The following is a 21,813-nucleotide window of genomic DNA, read 5'->3' as shown; positions in this document are numbered from 1 at the left end:
CTCGACCTCGTGATCCACCCGCCTCGGCCTCCCAAAGTGTTGGGATTACAGGCTTGAGCCACCGCGCCCGGCCCTAATTTTTGTATTTTTAGTAGAGACGGGGTTTCACTATGTTGACCAGAATGGTCTCGATCTCTTGACCTCGTGATCCACCCGCCTCGGCCTCCCAAAGTGCTGGGATTACAGGCTTGAGCCACCGCGCCCGGCCGCCTGGCCATTTTTAAGGGCATAGTTGCAGCTCCTGCTTATGGGAAGACAAACGCCTTCAGCCTCTGACCCCGTGTTTCTGTCGTCTTGGGTGACATCCAGATTGCTGTCTGCATGCATCTGAGCCATGGAGTCCGCCGTGGCTGACGTACACCTCATGCCCAGGACAACCAAGGAGGTCCCTGCTCCGGACGCCGCGTGCTGTCGAGCGGTCACCGTTGGCGTGGTGGCCACCAGCCTTGTCGTCCTCACCCTGGGAGTCGTTTTGGGTAAGTAGCTACAGGATTGGCTGGGTTTGCAAAACCAGGGCACCTGTGCAGACACGGGGAAGCAACTTGGTGGTGTCTCCGTGGTCACGCGTCGGAGGGCAGTGTCTACGCGTGGAACAAAGGCTGCTCCAGGTCAGGGGTGTGGACGGGGGGGCGGGTGAGTTCCTCTGTGTCGCTTTTACCAACGCAAGAAGCTCCCGAAGGAAGTTTTCACAGCTGGGGTGACAGAGAGAGAAACAGACAGTGAAATGACCTTAGTTTACATTTTGGCAAATCAGAAAAGTACCCAAAAGTGCCGGGCGCAGTGGCTCAAGCCTGTAATCCCAGCACTTTGGGAGGCCGAGGTGGGTGGATCACAAGGTCGAGAGATCGAGACCATCCTGGTCAACATGGTGAAACCCCATCTCTACTAAAAATACTAAAAAATTAGCTGGGCATGGTGGCGCGTGCCTGTAATCCCAGCTACTCAGGAGGCTGAGGCAGGAGAATTGCCTGAACCCAGGAGGCGGAGGTTGCGGTGAGCCGAGATCGCGCCATTGCACTCCAGCCTGGGTAACAAGAGCGAAACTCCGTCTCAAAAAAAACAACAAAAACAAAAAAAAACGAGCAGTTGCCAGGCGTGGTGGCTCCTGCCTACAATCCCAGCACATTGGGAGGCTGAAGTGGGTAGATCACCTGAGGTCAGGAGTTTGAAACCAGCCTGACCAACATTGGAGAAACCCCATCTCTATTAAAAATGCAAAATTAGGGCTGGGCATGGTGGCCCACGTCTGTAATCCCAGCATCTTGGGAGGCTGAGATGGGCAGATCATGAGGTCAAGAGATCGAGACCAGCCCGGCCAACATGGTGAAACCCCGTCTCTACTAAAATACAAAAATCAGCTGGGTGTGGTGGTGCGCGCCTATAGTCCCAGCTACTCAGGAGGCTGAGGCAGGAGAATCGCTTGAACTTGGGTGGTGGAGGTTGCAGTGAGCTGAGACTGTACCACTACACTTCAGCCTGGTGACAAAGCAAGACTTTGTCTCAAAAAAAGAAAAAAAAAAGCAAAAAAAGCAAAATTAGCCAGGCATGGTAGCACATGCCTGTAATCACAGGAGGCTGAGGTGGGAGAATCGCTTGAACCCAGGAGGTGGAGGTTGCAGTGAGCCGAGATCCTGACTTGGCACTCCAGCCTGGACAGCAGAGAAGACCGTGTCTCAGTGAATAAATGCAATTCAATTCCTGAACCCCACCAGCCACACTTCAACTGCCCTGTGGCCACGTGTGACCTGTGGTTGCTGTAGTGAGCCGTGCAGATCTGGAAGATTCTATCATCGCAGAAAGATCTCTTGGGCAGTGGAGGTGTGGGACGAGCTCACGCTGCAGTCACTGGCTTCCCACAGCATGTTAAAATCACCTTTTTACATTTAAATGATGATGACGTTGATTTTATGATGATAAATGTTCATTCTGGCCGGGCGCGGTGGCTCATGCCTGTAATCTTGACACTCTGGGAGGCCGAGGCGGGTGGATCACCTGAGGTCAGAAGTTCAGAGCAGCCTGGCCCACATGGTAAAACCCTGTCTCTGCTAAAAATAAAAACAAAAAATAGTTGGGCATGGTGGCGCGCACCTGTAGTCCCAGCTACTCCGGAGGCTGAGGCAGGAGAATTGCTTGAACCTGGGAGGCGGAGGTTGCAGTGAGCCGAGATCGTACCACTGCAGTCCAGCCTGGGTGACACAGTAACATTTAAATGATGATAATTAACAGCAATTTTGGGGGGAATGCTCTTGGGCAGCAGAATGATAAGCTGGTGATCCTGTGAGAATCCTCCTGATTTTTTTTTTTTTTTTTTTTTTTTTGAGACAGAGTCTTGCTCTGTCGCCCAGGCTGAAGTACAGTGGCGCGATCTCGGCTCACTGCAACGTCCACCTCCCGGGCTCAAGCGATTCTCCTGCCTCAGCCTTCTGAGTAGCTGGGATTACAGGCACCTGCCACCATGCCCAGCTAATTTTTGTATTTTTAGTAGAGACGGGGTTTCACCATGTTGGCCAGGCTTGTCCTGAACTTCAAACCTTGTGATTCTCCTGCCTCAGCCTCCCAAAGTGCTAGGATAACAGGTGTGAACCATTGTAACTGGCTTTTCTTTCTTTCTTTTTTTTTTTTTTTAATATTTGTGAAAATTCTGGAAACTCCCAGAGTCAGACACGTTTGACTGAGGCCCTCTAGTGGCCATGCGTAGTAAATGCAGTACGATTTGGGTTCCTTGTGTGTTTGTGTATGGTGCACACATGTTCATTTGCATGTGTTTGCATGTGCGTGTCTGCATGTGTGTCTGTGTTCATCCTCACACTAGCGAGAGGCAGAGGTTCTCTCATCTGTATTCTAACAAATTCATTTTGGGAACAACAGATAAATATAATTCCCACCAGGACCCCCTGCAACCCCAGAAAATCTTTTTTTATTTTTTATTTTTTGAGACAGAGTTTCGCTCTTGTTACCCAGGCTGGAGTGCAATGGCGTGATCTCGGCTCATCGCAACCTCCGCCTCCTGGGTTCAGGCAATTCTCCTGCCTCAGCCTCCTGAGTAGCTGGGATTACAGGCATGCGCCACCATGCCCAGCTAATTTTTTGTATTTTTAGTAGAGACGGGGTTTCACCATGTTGACCAGGATGGTCTCCATCTATTGACCTCATGGATCCACCTGCTGGGATTGTAGGCGTGAGCCACCACGCCCAGCCCCGCCAGGCTGGTCTTGAACTCCTGACTTCAAGTGATCCACCCGCCTCAGCCTCCCAAAGTGCTGGAATTACAGGCGCCCCGCCCCAGAAAGTCTTTTAAGAAGCCCTTAAGACTGGGCGTGGTGGCTCACGCCTGTAATCCCAGCACTCTGGAAGGTGGAGGCAGGAGGCTTGCTTGGACCCAGGGGTTCAAGACCAGCCTAGGCAACATAGTGAGACCCTGTCTCTATAAAAAAAATCAAATAATAAAAACAAGAAGCACTTAAAACATTTTAAATGTCTGAAATGAAAATGAGCGGTTGTGCGTGCCTGCAGTCCCTGCTACTCGGAAGACTGAGGTGGAAGGATCACTTGAGCCCAGGAGTTTGAACCTGCAGGGAACCATGATCCCACCACTGCACTCCAGGCTGGGAGACAGAGTGACACCCTAATTAAAAAAAAAAAAAGACGCCGGGCGCGGTGGCTCCCGCCTGTAATCCCAGCACTTTGGGAGGCCGAGGTAGGTGGATCATGAGGTCAGAAATTTGAGACCAGCCTGACCAACATGGTGAAAACTCATCTCTACAAAAAAAAAAAAAAAAAAAAATTTCAGAAATTAGCTGGGCATGTTGGTGCACACCTGCAATCCCAGCTACTTGGGAGGCTGAGGCTGGAGAAGTGCTTGAATCTGGGAAGTGGAAGTTGCAGTGAGCCAAGATCATACCACTGTACCCCAGTCTGGGCGACAAAGTGAGACCTTGTCTCAAAAAAAAAAAAAAAAAAAAAAAAAAAAGGCTGGGCATGGTGGCTCATGGCTATAATCCCAGCAGTTTGGGAGTCTGAGGTGGGCGGATCAGGAGGTCAAGAGATCGAGACCATACTGGCCAACAGGGTGAAACCCCATCTCTGCTAAAATTAAAAAAAAAATTAGCCGGGTGTGGTGGCGTACACCTGTGATCCCAGCTACTCAGGAGGTTGAGGCAGGAGAATCTCTTGAACATGGGAGGTGGTTGCAGTGAGCCAAGATTGTGCCACTGCATTCCAGCCTGGGTGACAGAGCGAGACTCTGTCTCAAAACAAGAAAAGAAATATCCCTAATGTAGATGACAGGGGGATGGGTGCAGCAAACCATCATGGCATGTGTCCACCTATGTAACCAACATGCACGTTCCGCACATGTACCCAGAACTTAAAGTGTAATAAACAAAAAACAATAGTGATAACAAATAAAAATTTTTGAAAAGAGGAAAAAAGAAAGAAAAGCAGCTATGTGTGACGGTGGGTGCCTGTGGTCCCAGCTACTCGGGAGAGGCTAAGGAAGGAGGATCACCGGAGCCCAGGAGGTGGAGGCTGCAGTGAGCTGTGACCGCGCCCCTGCTTTGAAGCCCAAACAATAGAGACTCTGTCTCAAAATAAATAAATAAATAAAAAATAAAAATGAGAACTCAGCCCTTCCTGAACAGCTCCCTATTTTAGCTGGAGATGTCAGGAGAGGTTGGGTGGAGGGCGGGAGACGTTCTCAGCTATTTCTGCACCTTCCTGAATCTGCAGTTGTTTCAGACTAAAAAGTTACGGAGTGAGGTTGGGACTCAGGCGGGCAATCCAGGCCACCACCAGGGTGCTCGTTCTTCTTTATTTTTAGTTTCTTGAACGAGAAAAACGTCCTGTTTTTAGAATTGGTTTAGAATATTCTGCCTACTGAATGTATTGACTATGTAAATAGCCACCCAGCACATCTATCCATTTAGAATCAACAGAATTGGGACCCAGCTTTTACGGTTTACGAGGCTGCTATTTTCATCGTTTAAATGTTGTAATGATGACCATTTTTTGCTGGTGTGCACTTCTGGGAGTTTTAACGTATTTTTGACCAAAACTCGTGCTTCCATGATTTCCGTGGTTGCTCTTGTAGTTTTTATTTAGAAGATTTTTCTTCTGCTGCTTGAATCGGCATAGGAATTTTTTATGACTATTATTTTTGCTGTACTTTGTACTTTGCGCTCAACATACCCAACAGCTAAAAAACAAGGCTTTCTGCTTGGGGCAGTGGCTCACACCTGCAATCCCAGCACTTTGGGAGGCTGAGGTGGGCAGATCACTTGAGGTCAGGGGTTTGAGACCAGCCTGGCCAACATGTTGAAACTCCATCTCTACTGAAAATACAAAAAACTAGCCAGGTGTGGTGGTGTGCGCCTGTAATCCCAGCTACTCGGGAGGCTGAGGAAGGAGGATCGCTTGAGCCTGGGAGGTGGAGGTTGCAGTGAGCGGAGATCGCGCCACTGCACTCCAGCCTGGGCAACAGAGCAAGACCCGTCTCAAAACCAACCAATTAACCAGTGCATTTTGAAGATGTCCTCATGGGACTGTGGCCGGAGAGCCCTGCTGGCCTCTGGCTGTGCTCTCGTCCCTGCAGTAGGAGGTGGGGACAGTCATTTCACCGTCCCCCAGTGTCATTCCAGCTGTTACTCCCTGTAGTCAGCTCAGGTCCTGGGCCAGACACCACATGGGAGACAGGCATGAGCAGGGTCCTGCCTTGGGGGGATAACCAGGGGCGTCTGGGGCTCACTGGGGGCCTCACATCTGCTTTGTGCTGTTATCTGGGGACCTCTGAGTGGGTGGCCAGAGAATTCAGCTCCAAACCAGGATGCTTTTGGAAATGGAGGGAGAGCCCTGTGAGTAGCTATTCGGGACAACCACAGGGGCGACGGAGTGACCACCGGGCTGTGTGGGGGCAGGCAGGGCGGGGCCTGGGGCGCTGGCTCAGTGGAGCCCTGAGCCCCCAAATCTAGGCTCTCTCATGGGCCCTGGTCTCGTCCCCAGCCTTCCTCTCTATGCAGGGTGTCCACGTGGACCACACAGCCCAGGTTCGGGGCATCCGATGGGCCAGCAGTCTGCGGCAGGAGGCCTCGGACTATCACCGCACGCTGACGCCCACCCTGGAGGCACTGGTGAGGGTGGTCTGCGTTTGGGGGCCAGGGAGGAAAAGCAAGTAGCTGGGGGCACTGACCTAGAGCTGCTTCCCATGGGGGAGGGAGGCGGGGTGGAGGCAGGGAGGCTGGGGTGGAGGCTGTGAGATTGGGAAGCCAGGTCATGGGATGGGGAGGATGAGGCCAGGGGGCCGAGGCTGATGCCTGCAGGGCAGAGCAATATCCACTTAGGACTGACTCATGTGGGACTTCAGGCCAGGTTTCCAGTTTCCAGTTTTATTCTGGATGGGAATCAGAGCCCTCACACCCGGCTGGGGGAATGTGTTTTATTTGTTTTGAGACAGAGTCTCACTCTCACCCATGCTGGAGTACAGTGGCGCGATCTCGGCTCACCGCAACCTCCGCCTCCTGGGTTCAGGCAATTCTCCTGCCTCAGCCTCCCGAGTGGCTGGGATTACAGGTACCTGCCACCACGCCCGGCTAATTTTTGTATTTTTTTGTAGGTACGGGGTTTCACCATGTTGGCCAGGATGGTCTCCAGCTCCTGACCTCAAGTGATCCACCCTCCTCGGCCTCCCAGCCTGGGGGAAGGTAAAATCAGGCATTCCAGGAAAGCAGGAAAAGATAAAATAGAATACAGTGGTGCAGGCCGGGTGTGGTGGCTCACGCCTGTAATCCCAGCACTGTGGGAGCCCAAGGCGGGTGGATCACCTGAGGTTGGGAGTTGGAGACTAGCCTGACCAACATGGAGATGCTCCGTCTCCACTAAAAATACAAAATTAGCTGGGCGTGATGGCATGTGCCTGTAATCCCAGCTACTCAGGAGGCTGAGGTGGGAGGATTGCCTGAGCCCGGGAGGCGGAAGTTGCAGTGAGCTGAGATCGTGCCATTGCACTCCAGCCTGGGTGACAGAGCAAGACACTATCTCAAAAAATAATAATAATTTAAAAAGATATACTGGGCGTGGTGGCTCACTCCTGTAATCCCAGGATTTTGGGAGGCTGAGGTGGGCGGATCATGAAGTCAGGAGTTCAAGACCAGCGTGGCCAACGTAGTGAAACAACATCTCTACTAAAAATACAAAAAATCAGCTGGGCATGGTGGCACGTGCCTGTAATCCCAGCTACTCAGGAGGCTGAGGCAGGAGAATCGCTTGAACCCGGGAGGCAGAGATTGCAGTGAGCTGATATGATGCCACTGCACTCGGGCCCAGATGACAGAGCAAGACTCTGTCTCAAAAATAATAATAATAAAAAATTTAAAAATAAAAAATAAGGCCGGGCGTGGTGGCTCACACCTGTAATCCCAGCATTGTGGGGGGCTGAGGTCGGCATATCACCAGGTCAGGAGTTTAAGACCAGCCTGGCCAATATGGTGAACTCCCATCTCTACTAAAAAATACAAAAAGTAGCTGGGCCTGGTGGTGGGTGCCCATAATCCCAGCTACTTGGGAGGCTGAGGCAGGAGAATCGCTGGAACCCGGGAGTCAGAAGTTGCAGTGAGCCGAGATCGTGCCACTGTACTCCAGCCTGGGCGACAGAGGGAGACTGTTTCAATAAATAAAACAAATAAAAATAAAACAGAAATGAAAGGAAATTCCTTCCCATGGAACCAGCCCCCTCTCTAGCTCCCTCCAACACCTACCAGGCCTCTGCAGTGGCGGGGTGCCCATGCTGTGGGTCTCAACATTGACTGGTCTTGTTTCTGTTGCAGTTTGTAAGTAGTTTTCAGAAGACAGAGTTAGAGGCAAGCTGTGTGGGCTGCACGGTGCTGAATTACAGGTGAGTTGGAGCTTCCATTGGGTGAAGGAGACTTGGTGGACATCTGGGAGTTTCTGGAGGATTCCAGAAAAGTATGGAAGATTCTAGAAGATTCCAGCAGGGAGGAGCCCCTCCTCCTCCAAGGGCCTCTCCTCCATACCTGTAGGGAAGGGAACTCTAGCGTCCTGGTGCATTTCCGGCTGCATTTTCTGCTGCAACCCCTCCAGACGTTGAGCCTGGGCCTGGAGGAGGAGATACTGCAGGAAGGAATCCGGGCAAGGCTGCGGGAGCAAGGCATCTCCCTGGCTGCCTACGGCACCATTGTGTCGGCTGAGCTCACAGGTGAGTGGGCAGTTGAGACTGAATCCACATCACGAGGAGGCTGGAGGCGGGCAGCTGTCACAAGATACATTTTGATAATCACCTCTTCCCATAAAAAGAAAATGAAACAGTCAGCGCAGCGGCTCATGCCTGTGATCCCAGCACTTTGGGAGACTGAGGCGGATGGATCACCTGAGGTTGGGAGTTTAAGACCGGCCCGGTCAACATGGTGAAACCCAGTCCCTACTTAAAAAAAAAAAAAAGGTCAGGCGTTGTGGTTCACACTTGTAATCCAAGCACTTGGGAGGCCAAGGCAGGTGGATCACCCGAGGTCAGGAGTTCAAGACCAGCCTGGCCAACATGGTGAAGCCCTCTCTATTAAAAAAAAAAAAAAAAAAAAAGGCCGGGCACAGTGGCTCAAGCCTGTAATCCCAGCACTTTGGGAGGCCGAGGCGGGTGGATCACAAGGTCGAGAGATCGAGACCAACCTGGTCAACATGGTGAAACCCCGTCTCTACTAAAAATACAAAAAAAAAAAAAAAATTAGCTGGGCATGGTGGCGGGTGCCTGTAATCCCAGCTACTCAGGAGGCTGAGGCAGGAGAATTGCCTGAACCCAGGAGGCGGAGGTTGCGGTGAGCCGAGATCGCACCATTGCACTCCAGCCTGGGCAACAAGAGCGAAACTCTGTCTCAAAAAAAAAAAAAAAAAAAGAAAATCGTCAGCTTGATCTTGATGAGCGGGACATCGGTGGTTCCCTCCCCACCAGCTGTGACATGCTGGTCCAGGTCTTAATAACCTCTGCTCCAGCGTTAACAGAACTTTCCCTGGTGAGGGGGCGTTTCCAGGCCAGTGGGGTGTGGTGGCCGCCTGAGCCCTGTGGCCAGTGAGTGACTGCACAGCAGTGCTGATTGTGTTTTATCTTCACTGAGGAGTGTAAGTGACGCCCCAGGGTGGACAGGACACCTGCTCACTTCACTTCACCACCTGTGTGCAACAGGCCGTGTTCTTTTTTACTAAAAAAAAAAAAAAAAAAAAAAAAAAAAAAAAAAGATGGGGTTTCACCACGATGGCCAGGCTGGTCTTGAACTCCTGACTTCAGGTGATCCACCCAACTCAGCCTCCCAAAGTGCTAGAACTACAGGCGTGAGCCACCATGCCCGGCCCTTTTTTTTTTTTTTTTTTTTTTTTTAAATTTGAGACAGAGTGTCGCTCTTGTTGCCCAGGCTGGAGTTCACTGGCGTAATCTCGGCTCACAGCAACCTCCTCCTCCCGGGTTCAGGTGATTCTCCCACTTCAGCCTCCCAAAGTGCTGGGATTACAGGTGCGGGCCACTGTGCTCAGCCAATAGGATGTTTTCAAAGAGTTTTACTGCTTATTCGATGAGCTTCTATTTTGCTGTTTGGTTGCAGGAAGACATAAGGGACCCTTGGCAGAAAGAGACTTGAAATCAGGTATGTTTTTCTCCAATTGCAGTTACTGACAGGTTTCCTAAAGCTCCCCCTTTCAACTAAGGGAAAGAATTCCCGGAACAAGGTTGAGCGCGGTGGCTCAGGTCTGTAATCCCAGCACTTTGGGAGGCCTAGGTGGGCAGATCACAAGGTCAGGAGTTGGAGACCAGCCCGATCAACATGGTGAAAGACCGTCTCTACTAAAAATACAAAAATTAGTTGGGTGTGGTGGCGCGTGCCTGTAATCCCAGCTACTGGGGAGGCTGAGACAGGAGAATCACTTGAACCCTAGAGGCGGAGGTTGCGGTGAGCCGAGATCACGCCATTGCACTCCAGCCTGGGTAACAAGAGTGAAACTCTGTCTCAAAAAAAAAAAAAAGAAAAGGAAAAAGGAGAGCATTTCTGTTTCCATACACTGGGGAAACTACCCCGGGTGGAGTGGTGCCTCACTGCAAGCAGGAGACGGAGCGTGAGGTCAGAAACCCCGTTCTTTCCTGTCCTCAGGCCGCTGTCCAGGGAACTCCTTCTCCTGCCAGAATGGCCAGTGTGTGACCAAGCTGAACCCGGAGTGTGACGACCAGCAGGACTGCTCCGATGGGTCTGATGAGGCGCTCTGCGGTCAGTCTGCCTCTCTGGCTGGGCCTCCGGGCGCCACCCCCTTTCCAGGGTCAGCTGTGGGCTCTGCTCTCTGTCACTTGGGCACACAGGCCTGGCGTTTATGGGGGCTGGGCAGAGAAAAGAAAGGGGATTCCATGGTGTGGGGAGCAACACGAGGAAGCAGAAAGAGGGAATGCTCGGGGGTCTTGACGGGGAGAACCCTTGGGAGAACAGGGTGAAGATACCAGGCTGAAAACAGAAGCTTGGCCAAAGCCTGGAAAGCCATCGATACCAGGAGCTGGAGCTGTGTCCTGTAAATCCAGGGGTGTGGCCACAGGGATTTGAGCAATGGGAAGAGACAATTAAACTGCTGGAAGAGATGAGCCGGGCGCGGTGGCTCACACCTGTCATCCCAGCACTTTGGGAGGCCGAGGCAGGTGGATCACGAGGTCAAGAGATCGAGACCATCCTGGTCAACATGGTGAAACCCCATCTCTACTAAAAATACAAAAACTAGCTGGGCATGGTGGCGCGTGCCTGTAATCCCAGCTATTCAGGAGGCTGAGGCAGGAGAATCGCCTGAACCCAGGAGGCGGAGGTTGCGGTGAGCCGAGATCGTGCCATTGCACTCCAGCCTGGGTAACAAGAGCGAAACTCCGTCGGAAAAAAAAAAAAAAAAAAAATTACAAACCTTTGCTGAAGGACGTGAAAGTTGACTAAATAGACACAATATCCTACACACACCTGTACTGTGGTCATCGCCCCTTACCCACAGCTCTGTCCTGGATAGACCTTTCTCTGGGAGGGGAGACCCCGGAGGAGTCCGGGACACCAGGTAGGGGTCCCCGAGCATCTCTGAATCTGGAGGCTGTAGATGAGAGAATCCGAGATGTTACATTTTGGGAGCTCAGCGTGAGGTCTTGTCTTTGTGGGGTCCTGGCTGGTGACCTGCTGTCTTGCAGAGTGTGGCTTGCAGCCTGCCTGGAGGACGGCCGGCAGGATTGTGGGCGGCGTGGAAGCGTCCCCGGGGGAGTTTCCGTGGCAAGCCAGCCTTCGAGAGAAAAAGGAGCACTTCTGTGGGGCCACCATCATCGGCGCCAGGTGGCTGGTGTCTGCTGCGCACTGCTTCAATGAGTAAGCCCCCATCCCGAAGCTCCAAACCCTCTGTCCCTCTCCCGTGTTCCCTCGCGCACCGAGGACGTCACTTCTGGTCTCCTCAGAGCCCTTGGAAGTAATTTTTTCTATTCCTTTGTTGCTTTTGCTGTTGTTGAATCTGAGTGCATATGTATATGTGTGTGTGTGTGTGTGTATATTTTTTTAAGATGGGGTTTCACCATGATGGCCAGGCTGGTCTTGAACTCCTGACATCACGTGATCCACCCACCTCAGCGTCCCAAAGTGCTAGGATTACAGTTGTGAGCCACCACGCCCAGTGAGTGCATTATTTTTAGAGACAGAGTCTCACACTGTCGCCCAGGCTGGAGTGCAGCGGCATGATCTTGGCTCACCACGACCTCTGCCTCCTGGGTTCAAGCGATTCTCCTGCCTCAGCCTCCTGAGTAGCTGGGATTACAGGCAGACACTGCCACGCCCAGCCAGTTTTTGTACTTTTTCTTTTTTTTTTTTCTTTTTTTTTTTTTTGAGACGGAGTGTTGCTCTTGTTACCCAGGCTGGAGTGTAATGGCGCGATCTCGGCTCACCGCAACCTCCGCCTCCTGGGTTCAGGCAATTCTCCTGCCTCAGCCTCCTGAGTAGCTGGGATTACAGGCACGCGCCACCATGCCCAGCTAATTTTTTGCACCTTTAGTAGAGACGGGGTTTCACCATGCTGAACAGGATGGTCTCGATCTCTTGACCTCGTGATCCACCCGCCTCGGCCTCCCAAAGTGCTGGGATTACAGGCTTGAGCCACCGCGCCCGGCTTTTTTTTTTTTTTTTTTTTTTCATTTTTTTATTCTGTGACTTGAGCCAAAGGAGTCTTTGTATTTTTTGTTTTTTTTTTTTTTGAGACGGAGTTTCGCTCTTGTTACCCAGGCTGGAGTGCAATGGCGCGATCTCGGCTCACCGCAACCTCCGCCTCCCGGGTTCAGGCAATTCTCCTGCCTCAGCCTCCTGAGTAGCTGGGATTACAGGCACGCGCCACCAGGCCCAGCTAATGTTTTGTATTTTTAGTAGAGACGGGGTTTCACCAAGTTGACCAGGATGGTCTCGATCTCTTGACCTCGTGATCCACCCGCCTCGGCCTCCCAAAGTGCTGGGATTACAGGCTTGAGCCACCGCGCCCGGCGAGTCTTTGTATTTTTAGCAGAGATGAGGTTTCACCATCTTGGTCAGGCTGGTCTCAAACTCCTGACCTCAGGTGACCCGCCCACCTCAGCTTCCCAAAGTGCTGAGATCACAGGTGTGAGCCACTGCATCTTGCCTTTTTTTTTTTTTTTTTTTTTTTAAATTTTTATATTTTTGCGACTCTTTTGCCCTGGCCAGAATGCAGAGATGTGATCTCAGCTCACTGCAACCTCCACCTCCCGGGATCAAGCGATTCTCTTGCCCCAGCCTCCCAAGTAGCTGGGACTACAGGTGCGTATCACCACGCCCGGCTAATCTTTTTTGTGTGTGTTTTTGGTAGAGGCAGAGTTTCACCATGTTGGCCAGGCTGGTCTCGAACTCCTGACCTCAGGTGATCCACTTGCCTTGGCCTTCCATACCGCTGGGATGACAGGCATGCTCAGCCCGGCTCTACCATTTCACATTCCCACCAGCAGTACACAAGGGTTGGTTTCTCCACACCCCCCAGTTTCTGTTCTTGTGAGAGTAGCCATCCCTGTGGGTGTGAAGGAGCATCTCCCTCTGGCTTTGACTTGCGCTCCTCTGGTGACTGATGACATTTTGTTGCTGTTTTGCTTATTGTGGACATTGTTTGCATTCACTGATTTTTTAAAAATACTGTCTTGTAGGCCGGGCGCGGTGGCTCAGCCTGTAATCCCAGCACTTTGGGAGGCCGAGGCGGGTGGATCACGAGGTCAAGAGATCGAGACCATCCTGGTCAACATGGTGAAACCCCATCTCTACTAAAAATACAAAACATTAGCTGGGCATGGTGGCGCGTGCCTGTAATCCTAGCTACTCAGGAGGCTGAGGAAGGAGAATTGCCTGAACCCAGGAGGTGGAGGTTGCGGTGAGCCGAGATCGCGCCATTGCACTCCAGCCTGGGTAACGAGCAAAACTCCGTTTCAAAAAAAAAAAAAAAAAACTGTCTTGTGATATTATTTATCTTTTTGTGTGTGTGAGATGGAATCTCGCTCTGTCACACAGGCCGGAGTTCAGTGGTACAGTCTCGGCTCACTGTAACCTCCACCTCCCAGGATCAAGCGATTCTCCTGCTTCAGACTCCCAAGTAGCTGGGACCACAGGTGCCTGCATCACCTGGCTCATGTTTGTATTTTTGGCGGAGACGGGGTTTTGCCATGTTGGCCGGGCTGGTCTCGAACTCCTGGCCTCAAGTGATCCACCTGTTTGTACCTCCCAAAGGGCTGGGATTACAGGTGTGAGCCGCTGCACCGGCTCGGTATCATTTACCTTGATGGCTGAGGTGTTTGGCACCTCTTGAACTTTTGTGCTGGAGGCTCATGGCTGGTTCCCCTCACCCTAATGCCAGCTCTGTCAGATCCGGTCTCTGTTTAAAATGCTGATACTTGGCCGGGCGTGGTGGCTCATGCCAGTAATCCCAACAGTAGGAGGCTGAGGCGGGTGGATCACGAGGTCAGGAGTTCGAGACCAGCCTGGCCAAAATGGTGAAACCCCGTCTCTACAAAAAACATATAAAAAATTTAGTAGTCAGAGGGGGAGCACACCTGTCATCCCAGTTACTTGGGAGGCTGAGGCACGAGAATCACTTGAATACGGGAGGCAGAGGTTGCAGTGAGTTGAGATTGTGCCACTGCGCTCCAGCCTGGGTGACAGAGTGAGACTCCGTCTTAAAAAAAAAAATGTTAGCTGGGCGCGGTGGCTCAAGCCTGTAATCCCAGCACTTTGGGAGGCCGAGGCGGGTGGATCACAAGGTCGAGAGATCGAGACCAACCTGGTCAACGTGGTGAAACCCCGTCTCTACTAAAAATACAAAAAAGTAGCTGGGCATGGTGGCGCGTGCCTGTAATCCCAGCTACTCAGGAGGCTGAGGCAGGAGAATTGCCTGAACCCAGGAGACGGAGGTTGCGGTGAGCCGAGATCGCGCCATTGCCCTCCAGCCTGGGTAACAAGAGCGAAACTCCGTCTCAAAAAAAAAAAAAAATGTTGAGGCGGGGCGCAGTGCTCACGCCTGTAATCCAAGCATTTTGGAGGCCAAGGTGGGCAAATCACCTCAGGTCGGGAGTTCAAGACCAGCCTGACCAACATGGTGAAACCCCGTCTTAAAAAAAAAAATTTTTTTTAAAGAAAAAAATAATGTTGAGACTTCATGCATCATGCATTCTTCTGCACCTGTGATTTTTTTTTCTTCTTTTTTAAGACAGGTCTCACTCTGTTGCCCAGGCTGGAGTGCAGTGATTCAGTGATAGCTCACTACAGCCTCAGCCTCCCAGGCTCAAGCGATCCTCCTACCTCAGCCTCCTGAGTAGTTGGGACTCAGGTGCACACCACCACACCCAGCTAATACTTTTATTTTTCTTTTCCTTTTAAAGAATGGGTTTTGCTGTGTTGCCCAGGCTGGCCTCAAACTCCTGGGCTCAAGTGAACCTCCTGCCTCAGCCTCTGAAAGTGTGGGATTTGGGCCGTGCGCAGTGGCTCACGCCTGTAACCCTAACACTTTGGGAGGCTGAGGTGGGTGGATCACCTGAGGTCAGGAGTTCAAGACCAGCCTGGCCATCATGGTGAAACCCCATCTTAAAAAAAAAAAAGTGTGGGATTTAAGACAGGACCCACCGTGCCTGGCCTGATATTTATAAATACTTTTTATTTTTATTTTTTTATTTTTTTATTTTTTTATTTTTTATTTATTTATTTATTTATTTATTTATTTATTTATTTATTTATTTATGTGAGACGGAGTTTCGCTCTTGTTGCCCAGTCTGGAGTGCAATGGCGCGATCTCGGCTCACCGCAACCTCCGCCTCCTGGGTTCAGGCAATTCTCCTGCCTCAGCCTCCTGAGTAGCTGGGATTACAGGCACACGCCACCATGCCCAGCTAATTTTTTTGTATTTTTAGTAGAGACGGGGTTTCACCATGTTGACCAGGATGGTCTCGATCTCTCGACCTCGTGATCCACCCGCCTCAGCCTCCCAAAGTGCTGGGATTACAGGCTTGAGCCACCGAGCCCGGCTTTATTTTTTTAATACATAGAGACGGGGTTTCACCATGTAGACCAGGATGGTCTTGATCTCTTGACCTCGTGATCCACCCACCTCGGCCTCCCAAAGTACTGGGCTTACAGGCATGAGCCACCACGCCCAACTTATAAATACTATTAATAAATATTAATTTAGGTGGGACATCCCTTAAGTTTTGTATCCAAGGTGAGTGTCCCGTCTGCCTCCGGCGACGGCTCTGACCCCCGGTGGCCTCTGAGCTGGGGCGTTCTCTCCTGCAGGTTCCAAGACCCGACGGAGTGGGTGGCCTACGTGGGTACGATCTACCTCAGCGGCTCAGAGGCCAGCACCGTGCGGACCCCGGTGGCCCGGATCATCAAGCATCCTCTGTACAACGCGGACACGGCCGACTTTGATGTGGCGGTGCTGGAGCTGAGCAGCCCTCTGGCTTTCGGCCGGCACGTCCAGCCCGTGTGCCTCCCGGCCGCCACGCACGTCTTCCCACCCAGCAAGAAATGCCTGATCTCGGGCTGGGGCTACCTGAAGGAGGACTTCCGTGAGCATCTTCCTCGGCCTCCAGGGAGCTCGGGCAGGAGGGCGGGCAGACGGCAGGGGAAAATGCGGTGGGGTGCGTTCCTCTCCGATGCTGCATTCATGAACTCCACTGCTTACTAAAATGTATCTATCACCCCATCCTCATGCTACTGGGATTTTTTTTTTTTTTTTTTTTTTTTAGATGGAGTTTCACTCTTGTCCAGGCTGGAGTGCAATAGTGTGATCTCAGCTCACTGCAACCTACACCTCCTGGGTTCAAGCAATTCTGCTTCAGCCTCCCAAGTAGCTGATATTACAAGCACCCTCTGCCATGCCCAGCTAATTTTGTATTTTTAGTAGAGACGGGGTTTCATCTTGTTGGTCAGGCTGGTCTCGAACACCTGACCTCAAGTCATCCACCTGCCTCCGCCTCCCAAAGTGTTGTGATTACAGGCGTGAGCCACCACACTCGGCTTTTTTCTTTTTTTTTTTTTAAGACTGGGTTTCACCATGTTGGTCAGGCTGGTCTTGACCTCCTGACCTCAGGTGATCCGCCTGCCTTGGCCTCCAAAGTGCTTGGATTACAGGCGTGAGCCACAGCGCCTGGCCTTTTCTTTTTTGAGACGGAGTTTCACTCTTGTTACCCAGGCTGGAGTACAATCTTGGCTCTTGGCTCGCTGCAACCTCTGCTTCCTGGGTTCAAGTAATTCTCCTGCCTCAGTCTCCCAAGTAGCTGGGATTACAGGCACGTGCCACCACGCCCAGCTAGTTTTGTATTTTTAATAGAGATGGGGTTTCATCATGTTGGCCAGGCTGGTCTCAAAATCCTGACCTCAAGTGATCCGCCTGCCTCAGCCTCTTTAAGTATTGGGATTACAGGTGTGAGCCACCATGCCCGGCTTTTTTTTTTTTTTGAGACAGGCCGTCACTCTGTCACCCAGGAGGAGTGCAGTGGCGAGATCATAGCTCCCTGCAGCCTCAAACTACTGGGTTCAAGCAGTCCTCCCACCTCAGTCTCCAGAGTAGCTGGGATTACAGACATGAGTCACCATACCTGCCTAATTAAAAAAAAAAAAAAAAAATGTAGAGACGAGTCTCACTCTATTGCCCAGGCTGGTCTTGAACTCCTGGACTCAAGAGATCTTCCAGCTTTGGCCTCCCAGAGTGCTAGGATGATAGGCATGATCCACGGCCCCCGCCACTCGTGGGATTTTTGAGATCATTTGCAAACAGGCACGGAATGATGAAAACAGTTGCCTCATGGGCTTTTGTTTTGTTTTGTTTTTGAGACGGAGTTTCGCTCTTGTTACCCAGGCTGGAGTGCAATGGCGCGATCTCGGCTCACCGCAACCTCCGCCTCCTGGGTTCAGGCAATTCTCCTGCCTCAGCCTCCTGAGTAGTTGGGATTACAGGCACGTGCCACCATGCCCAGCTAATTTTTTGTATTTTTAGTAGAGACGGGGTTTCACCATGTTGACCAGGATGGTCTCGATCTCTCGACCTTGTGATCCACCCGCCTCGGCCTCCCAAAGTGCTGGGATTACAGGCTTGAGCCACCGCGCCCGGCCCTTAGGGGGCTGCAGTTTTAAATAGGAGTTCAGGAGACTCCTCCTGGAGCGAGGAGATGGAGGAAGTCAGGCAGATTCTGCAGGGACAAGCATTTCAGGCAGCGGGAACAGCATGTGCAAAGGCCCTGGGGTGGGAGGACAGCAAGGAAGTCCCCGGGGCTGGAGCTGATGAGACTGGATTTAATGTTTAGCAAGGGTGCTGGTGGCTGCTGGGATGGGAATGGATTTTAGTGGGGTGGGACCAGAATAAAAGAAGTAAGGACAGCTGTCAGGACCCAGGCAAGGATGGGCGTGAGATGGGGTGATCCCGGGTATATTTGGGGGCTGGCAATTTGAGGACTGTGGGCCTGGAAGGAGGGACCTGAGATCCCTTAGACGGGAATGCTGAGGGTGGACTGGGCTTGGGGCGGGGTGCGGAGGACCTTGGGCTGGGGGTGTTAAGTCTGATGCCTCTTCCCAGTCCCGGAAGAGACTGCCACCGGGTGGGGTATTGACCTCTTGTAGTTTCAGAGCCAGGTGTTGTAGGCAGCCACACTTGCAGCTGAGGAAACTGAGGGAGGCTCAGAGAGGAGATGTCCTTCAGCCTCCCAGCTCAAAGTGGCTGCTGGGGCTCCGGCGCTCTCACCCTGCTTTTCTCTCCGTGTCGGGGCAGTGGTGAAGCCAGAGGTGCTGCAGAAAGCCACCGTGGAGCTGCTGGACCAGGCACTGTGTGCCAGCCTGTACGGCAACTCGCTCACGGACAGGATGTTGTGTGCTGGCTACCTGGATGGGAAGGTGGACTCTTGCCAGGTGAGCCCCCAACGCCCCAGACCCCAGAAAAACACAGAAACAGACACGAGCGTGTTCAAGTGCTGAGGGATTCACAGATCTCTGGATGCCCGCCCTTGAGGAATTTTTTTTTTTTTTAAAGACGGAGTTTCGCTCTTGCTACCCAGGCTGGAGTGCAATGGCGCGATCTCGGCTCACCGCAACCTCCGCCTCCTGGGTTCAGGCAATTCTCCTGCCTCAGCCTCCTGAGTAGCTGGGATTACAGGCACGTGCCACCATGCCCAGCTAATTTTTTGTATTTTTAGTAGAGACGGGGTTTCACCATGTTGACCAGGATGGTCTCAATCTCTTGACCTCGTGATCCACCCGCCTCGGCCTCCCAAAGTGCTGGGATTACAGGCTTGAGCCACCGCGCCCGGCCAGGAATTTTTAAAGCAATTGGGACTGAGAGGCAGATGCCGCTTAGAGGCTCGTCCAGAAGCTCGAACCGGACTACACTCCCTCCTCTACCCTCCATGGCTCCCTGCTCCCTCCCAAGGAACCCCAGAGGCTGCCTGTGATGGGATCCCTGTGGAAATCCCCCCAGCTGCCCTATAAACTGGGACTTCTGTGGGGGACACAGACGCTGTCCCCAGCACCTGCCCTGATACAACATACCCCCGAGAAACATCTCTCGTACGAATGATGCCAGCACACGCCCTGGGCATGCTTCTCTCCATCTGTGCAGGAAAGGCTGGTCTGTGGGAATCCCGTGGACTCTTGCCCCTGGGTGGTCAGCTGCCCATTAGGGAGCTTCAGGCTCAACTCGAGAAGCTTCCAGGACCAGGTGCAGCAGCTCACACCTGTCATCCCAGCACCTTGGGAGGCTGAGACAGGTGGACCACTTGATGTCAGGAGTTTGAGACCAGCCTGAGCAACATGTTGAAACCCCATTTCTAGTAGAAACAGATAAATTATGGCTGGCTGCAGTGGCTGACCCCTATAATCCCAGCACTTTGGGAGGCCAAGACAGGTGGATCACGAGGTCAAGAGATCGAGACCATCCTGGTCAACATGGTGAAACCCCGTCTCTACTACAAATACAAAAAAATTAGCTGGGCATGGTGGTGCGTGCCTGTCATCCCAGCTACTCAGGAGGCTGAGGCAGGAGAATTGCCTGAACCCAGGAGGCGGAGGTTGCAGTGAGCTGAGATCGCACCACTGCACTCTGGCCTGGGCAACAGAGCAAGACTCTGTCTCAAAAAGAAAATTAGAGGTCACTCAAAGCTGCCTCTGCTGGATACCTGGAATCTGCTTTCCTTCTTTTTTGTTATGAAACCTTGCTCTGTTGCCCAGGCTGGAGTGCAGCGGCGCGATCTCGGCTCACTGCAGCCTCCACCTCCGAGGTTCAAGCGATTCTCCTGCCTCAGCCTCCTGAGTAACTGGGACTACAGGCACGCGCCACCACACCTGGCTAATTTTTTGTATCTTTAGTAGAGATGGGGTTTCTCTATGTTGTTCAGGCTGGTCTCAAACTCCTGACCTCAGGGGATCCGCCTGCCTCTGCCTCCCAAAGTGCTGGGATTAGAGGCGTGAGCCCCTGCACCTGGCCCAAAAACATGAAATTGAAAATTTTTAAATGTTGCTCGTTCTTTTTTTTTGAGACGAGTTTCGCTCTTGTTACCCAGGCTGCAGCGCAATGGTGCGATCTCGGCTCACCGCAACCTCCGCCTCCTGGGTTCAGGCAATTCTCCTGCCTCATCTCCCATGTAGCTGGGATTACAGATGCCTGCCACTACGACCACGCCCGGCTAATTTTTCATTTTAGTAGAGACGGGGTTTCACCATGTTGGCCAGGATGGTCTTGATCTCCTGACCTCACGATCTGCCCACCTCGGCCTCCCAAAGTGCTGGGATTAGAGGCGTGAGCCACCGCGCCTAGCCGGATTCCTTTTTTGTGCATGCCTTTGCTCTTGTTTCTGAGGCCTGGCGAGGGTGGGGGACAGGTGGGGAGACTGCTGTGTGCGCTTGGATTGCCATATTGAAGCCAGAACCTGGAGAGAACGCTAGCAACTCTTACTAGAGTGGGCTCGTGTTTAAGAACGTAAGAGCTGGAGGCCGGGCGTGGTGGCTCACACCTGTAATCCCAGCACTTTGGGAGGCTGAGTTGGGTGGATCACCTGAGGTCAGGAGTTCGAGACTGGCCTGGCCAACGTGGTGAAACCCCGTCTCTACTAAAGATACAAAAAATTAGCTGGGCATGGTGGCGCGTGCCTGTACTCCCAGCTACTAGGGAGGCTGAGGCAGCAAAATCACTTGAACCTGGGAGGCGGAGGCTGCAGTGAGCCAAGATCACGCCATTGCACTCCAGCCTGGGCAACAGAGCAAAACTGTCTCAAAAAAAAAAAAAAAATCTAAGAGAGTGAGAGTGAGCTGGATATGGGAAGGTAAACACTGGTGAGGCCGGATGAGTGAGAGCAGATGAAGCACCTTGGGAGCAATGCTACAGCTACCAGTGAGATAGCTGCAGGCGCCAGCATGGCAGCCATACTGTCAGCCTAGGCGAGTGGTGACATTACCAAAGATCTACTGGGTTAAGAAGAGGAGGGGATGTTATTTATCTGGGTCATGTTTTAGCCTGTCCAGGGTAGGACTGAAAGACATCTTAGACATCCTATAGTCTAGCTGTCTCGGATTCTTCCTCCACAGAAGAGGAAACCGAGGTTCTGAGATATGAATGATCGGCCCACGAGTGCTCTATGAGTTCGTGTAGAGAGAGGCCTTGGCAGTGCCAGCCCATCCTGGGGTGTGCTGCTTTCCTAGGGCGACTCAGGAGGACCCCTGGTGTGCGAGGAACCCTCTGGCAGGTTCTTTCTGGCTGGCATCGTGAGCTGGGGCATCGGCTGTGCAGAAGCGCAACGTCCCGGGGTCTATGCCCGAGTCACCAGGCTGCGTGACTGGATCCTGGAGGCCACCACCACAACCGGCCCGACTCCGGCCCTCACGGCGGCTCCTGTCCCCGCTGCCCCCAGCACGGCCTGGCCCACCAGTCCCCAGAGCTCCGTGGTCAACAGCCCCACCAAATCCACGCCGGCCCCCGGCACCGCGGCTCTTGGCTGGGTCACCGTGCCAAAGCTACAAGGTATTTTCTGGGCAGAAAGGCGGAGGGTGATGTAGGCTCCTACCTCGATTTAGGGAGCTGATGCCTTCATAGCATCTTCCTAATTTTGAGTCTCCTGCTCAAGGGATGTCCTGTTTATCCATTTTCCCATCTTATTTGGTATGGCCCCTCAGGTATTTTCGGTCCCCAGGTCTTGCCCATGTCTTGTTAACTACGGTGATTTATCAATGGAGTAACTTTCACGTGCTTTTTTTTTTTTTTTTTTTTTTTGAGATGGAGTCTCACTCTGTTGCCGAGGCTGGAGTGCAG

The 21,813-nt window shown here is 52.3% G+C and overlaps 1 protein-coding gene across 1 annotated transcript in view; it reads left to right on the top strand.

Annotated features, from left to right (window-relative positions):
* Nucleotides 1-334: 334 nt before the first annotated feature.
* Nucleotides 335-21,813, top strand: part of TMPRSS9 (transmembrane serine protease 9) — a 31,865-nt gene continuing 10,386 nt past the window's right edge. The window contains exons 1-10 of the mRNA XM_074384831.1: nt 335-476; nt 5,998-6,125; nt 7,818-7,885; nt 8,031-8,206; nt 9,597-9,638; nt 10,140-10,253; nt 11,195-11,366; nt 15,816-16,090; nt 18,289-18,425; nt 21,207-21,525. Of these exons, the coding sequence (XP_074240932.1) occupies nt 335-476; nt 5,998-6,125; nt 7,818-7,885; nt 8,031-8,206; nt 9,597-9,638; nt 10,140-10,253; nt 11,195-11,366; nt 15,816-16,090; nt 18,289-18,425; nt 21,207-21,525 (1,573 nt within the window). The remainder of the gene's footprint in view (nt 477-5,997; nt 6,126-7,817; nt 7,886-8,030; nt 8,207-9,596; nt 9,639-10,139; nt 10,254-11,194; nt 11,367-15,815; nt 16,091-18,288; nt 18,426-21,206; nt 21,526-21,813) is intronic.

This window comes from Saimiri boliviensis, chromosome 14, assembly GCF_048565385.1.
Source record: "Saimiri boliviensis isolate mSaiBol1 chromosome 14, mSaiBol1.pri, whole genome shotgun sequence".
Taxonomy (NCBI): Eukaryota; Metazoa; Chordata; class Mammalia; order Primates; family Cebidae; genus Saimiri; species Saimiri boliviensis.
The sequence above is the reverse complement of the archived record's forward strand: the minus strand, read 5'-3'. Positions and strand labels throughout refer to the sequence as shown.